At 64.1% G+C, this 3,159-nt stretch overlaps 1 protein-coding gene across 1 annotated transcript in view; it reads right to left on the bottom strand.

Moving 5' to 3' along the window:
• The window catches only part of H696_06105 (hypothetical protein), a gene marked incomplete at both ends in the record, with an annotated part of 1,495 nt that extends 72 nt beyond the window's left edge, over positions 1–1,423 (bottom strand). The window contains 2 exons of the mRNA XM_009499867.1: positions 1–505; positions 639–1,423. Coding sequence (XP_009498142.1) covers positions 1–505; positions 639–1,423 — 1,290 coding nt within the window. The remainder of the gene's footprint in view (positions 506–638) is intronic.
• Positions 1,424–3,159: the final 1,736 nt, after the last annotated feature.

The raw sequence follows: 3,159 nt of genomic DNA, 5'->3' as shown, positions 1-3,159 counted from the left end.
GAGAAAGGCCGGGTCGCCTTCGGCCATGTCGCTCAGGAAGATGGTCATCGGGGAGGCCAGGTCCGATGTCAGCAGCAGGATGACTCGCGGTGGCCCGCTAGTAAAGGGGCCCGACACCACGGCCACATCCGAAGCCCGGCCGTCTCCGTCAAAGTCCCCCACCAGCAGCTGGCCCACCTCCATGTCAGCCGGCAGGGCCAGCAGCAGGCTCACATCGGCCGGCTGGTTTGGCTCGAGGGCCGCCTCGCCGAGCCGGCTCAGCCAATAGAGCCCCCGCTGCCGGCGATCCGCGGACATTGCCGCTTCGGCCGGTGCCTCTTGCTCGCCGTGGGGCCACTCGGCGGCGGCGACACACTGCCCGAGTGCCAAAGCCGCCATCTGTGGAGTGGCACATGCCGCCTGGGCATTGGTGTTGACGGCGTCCGAAAGCCAGGCCACAGTCACCGCATCCACCAGACCGCGGCGTGCGCGTGCGCGCGCGCGGCCCCCCATAGCGGTTGGCAGGCTGGTTTGGCTCGAGGGCCGCCTCGCCGAGCCGGCTCAGCCAATAGAGCCCCCGCTGCCGGCGATCCGCGGACATTGCCGCTTCGGCCGGTGCCTCTTGCTCGCCGTGGGGCCACTCGGCGGCGGCGACACACTGCCCGAGTGCCAAAGCCGCCATCTGTGGAGTGGCACATGCCGCCTGGGCATTGGTGTTGGCGGCGTCCGAAAGCCAGGCCACAGTCACCGCATCCACCAGACCGTCTCCATCCAAGTCGGTGGCCTGCAGGAAGGTGAACCCCTCGAAGTCCGACATCAGTGAGGTGTGCTTTTCGTAATACTCCTGGAGGAAGGAAAATTCCAAACGCCCCATGACAGCGTTCACTGCCAGGGCGAAGGGCCTTCCGGCCGCGGTCGTGCCAACCACCATGGCCGAGAGGTCGCTCACTTGCACCTCATGCACGATGAATCCCTCTCGCGGGAAGACCAACCTCTCGCCCATGGCCATCGCCTCATCGACATTCGGCTTATCCAACGACAGGAAGTACATGTCCCTGGAAAAGGGCACCAATGGGCGTCGGGCAAAGGGATAGGAGTAGCAGGTGTGTGCATGCTTGCCATGCGGGCCGATGAGGAACTCCCGCGGCCGGGAGGCCTGCCTGCCGGACCGGGCCTCCGGCGAGGTGGCGATATTGTAGAAGCTGCTTTGGTAGGCCAGGTCGTCGAATCCATCGGCCGAGTGGAGGAGCAACGATTGGCTATTGAAGAAGTCGCAAAACCGGATGTTGGTCTTGGGATTGATGGCCTCCTGCGACGGGTCCTTCAGGATGGTCAGCAGGTGGAATGCCGGCCAAGTGGCCGACAGCTTCATGGCCGGCTGGCTGGCGCTGTATCCCACTGCCAGCATCAGCAGCAGGAGCAACCGCCCGAGGATGGCCGGCATGTGGGCATGTGTTGCGCGGGGCGGCCAGCTCGGCCTGGTGGCCGTTCGGCGGCCATGCATATGGGTGCGCTCTTACGACGCCGTGTGGGGCTCGTTTGCGCCGAGGGAGGCGGTGTCTCCGGATAGGAGGGGGCGACGGCGGAGGGAGACGATGAGGAGGAGGTTCGGGAAACGGGGACGAGGTGCGGGGGAAAAGCCAGTGCCGATACCTGCACATCACCGGGTCCCATGCCAATCCCCTTTCTATGGTCCAGGCGCACGCGATGCTCCGTGCATGTGTCTGTATGTCTGTCTATCTACTATTTGTGTGTATGTGCGTATGTGCGTATGTGCGTATGTGTGTCTGTTTGTTTGTGTGCGTGCGTGTGTGTTTATGTGTCTGTCTGTCTGTCTGTCTGTCTGTCTGTCTGTATATCTACCTGTGTGTCCGTGCCTGCATGTGCGTGCGTGTGCGTGCGCGTGTGCGTGCGCGTGTGCGTGTGCGTGTGCGTGCGCGTGTGCGTGTGCGTGTGTGGTCAGGTGGCTGGGCGGGTGTCTGCTCGTGCATCTGCATGTGCCTCTCCGTGCGCCCGCGTGTCCCTCTGTGCACCAATGCCCATACATGTCCGTGCCCGTGTGGCGTGTGTCTGTGTATGTGAAAACATGGACTCTTGGGCCTCCAATCCCCCAGCTGCTTTCCAGTCCCTTCCGGGCCGCCGACGATTGCAGACCCATTGTGTCTAAAAACTCCGACTGGGGGCCCTTGTTTTTTTTTTGTTTGTTCCCCCTGTCTGTTCTCTGCCCCGGTCCACGGGCCTGCGTCCTTGTCCAAGCACAATCAGTTTCTCTCGAGGTCTTCTCACGCGGATATGTGCACACGCACTTACACACTCAAGCGAAGCCGGCTCAATGCAGTTGGCTATTCCAGCCGGAAAAAGTCTCTCCCCTCCCTCCAACACACACACACACACACACACACACACACACACACACACACACACATGTCCACCCGGGCCCCCTGCGCCTGGAATGCAGCCCCGCTGATGATAACACAACATCTCAAGTGCACTAGGTTGCGCCGACGAGGGCAGGGCACGGAGCGGCTCCCCTACGTCTGGTGAGAATACGCCACACCCGACCCCTTACCAAGAGAGCCGGGCCCCGCGCGGCCAAGCCCGCCAAGGGAAGGTAGCTGGGAGTCCTGGCGGCCCGGCGGCTGGCTCGGCCAGCGAGCTGCCCAGCGGCGGCGCCTTCATTTGAGGGTCCGGACCAGGGGCGCGAGTGGGAGGGAGGGAGGGCGGGGGCGCTCCACCGGACGAGGACCAACCAGGGGAAAGACGGCGGTTGGGTGGGGCTTTTCTGCCAACTGGAGAGACATCCTCACCCAACCAGGGGCTCGGGACTAATTCACTCCTGTAGCTGCTTCGTTCTCCATCTTGACCAGCAGAACGAGAAACGGCCGGCCAGCCAGCCAGCCTGCAGGAGGAGGGGGGGGGGGGCACACACAGAAGCACGCACTCTTCCGGTGCCTGGTATTTTCACCCGCCCAGCGCCAGGCCCCAGCCGGGCAAGTGGGCATGCTCTGGGCCCCTTCGCTGGTCGTTTGGAAGCTCGTTCTCCTCCAGGGGCACATGCACCTACGTGGCACCCTGCCTAGCTGACCAGACTGGCCGGCCCTGCCAGACGAGTCATTTGGCCCGCCGGCCCCGGACGGGGGGCCGTTTGGGTGGCCCCGTTGGCCGCCGGGCCGGCGAACA

Source organism: Fonticula alba, assembly GCF_000388065.1.
Source record: "Fonticula alba strain ATCC 38817 unplaced genomic scaffold supercont2.18, whole genome shotgun sequence".
Taxonomy (NCBI): Eukaryota; order Rotosphaerida; family Fonticulaceae; genus Fonticula; species Fonticula alba.
Note: the sequence above shows the minus strand (reverse complement) of the source record. Positions and strands in the feature narration are given on the sequence as shown.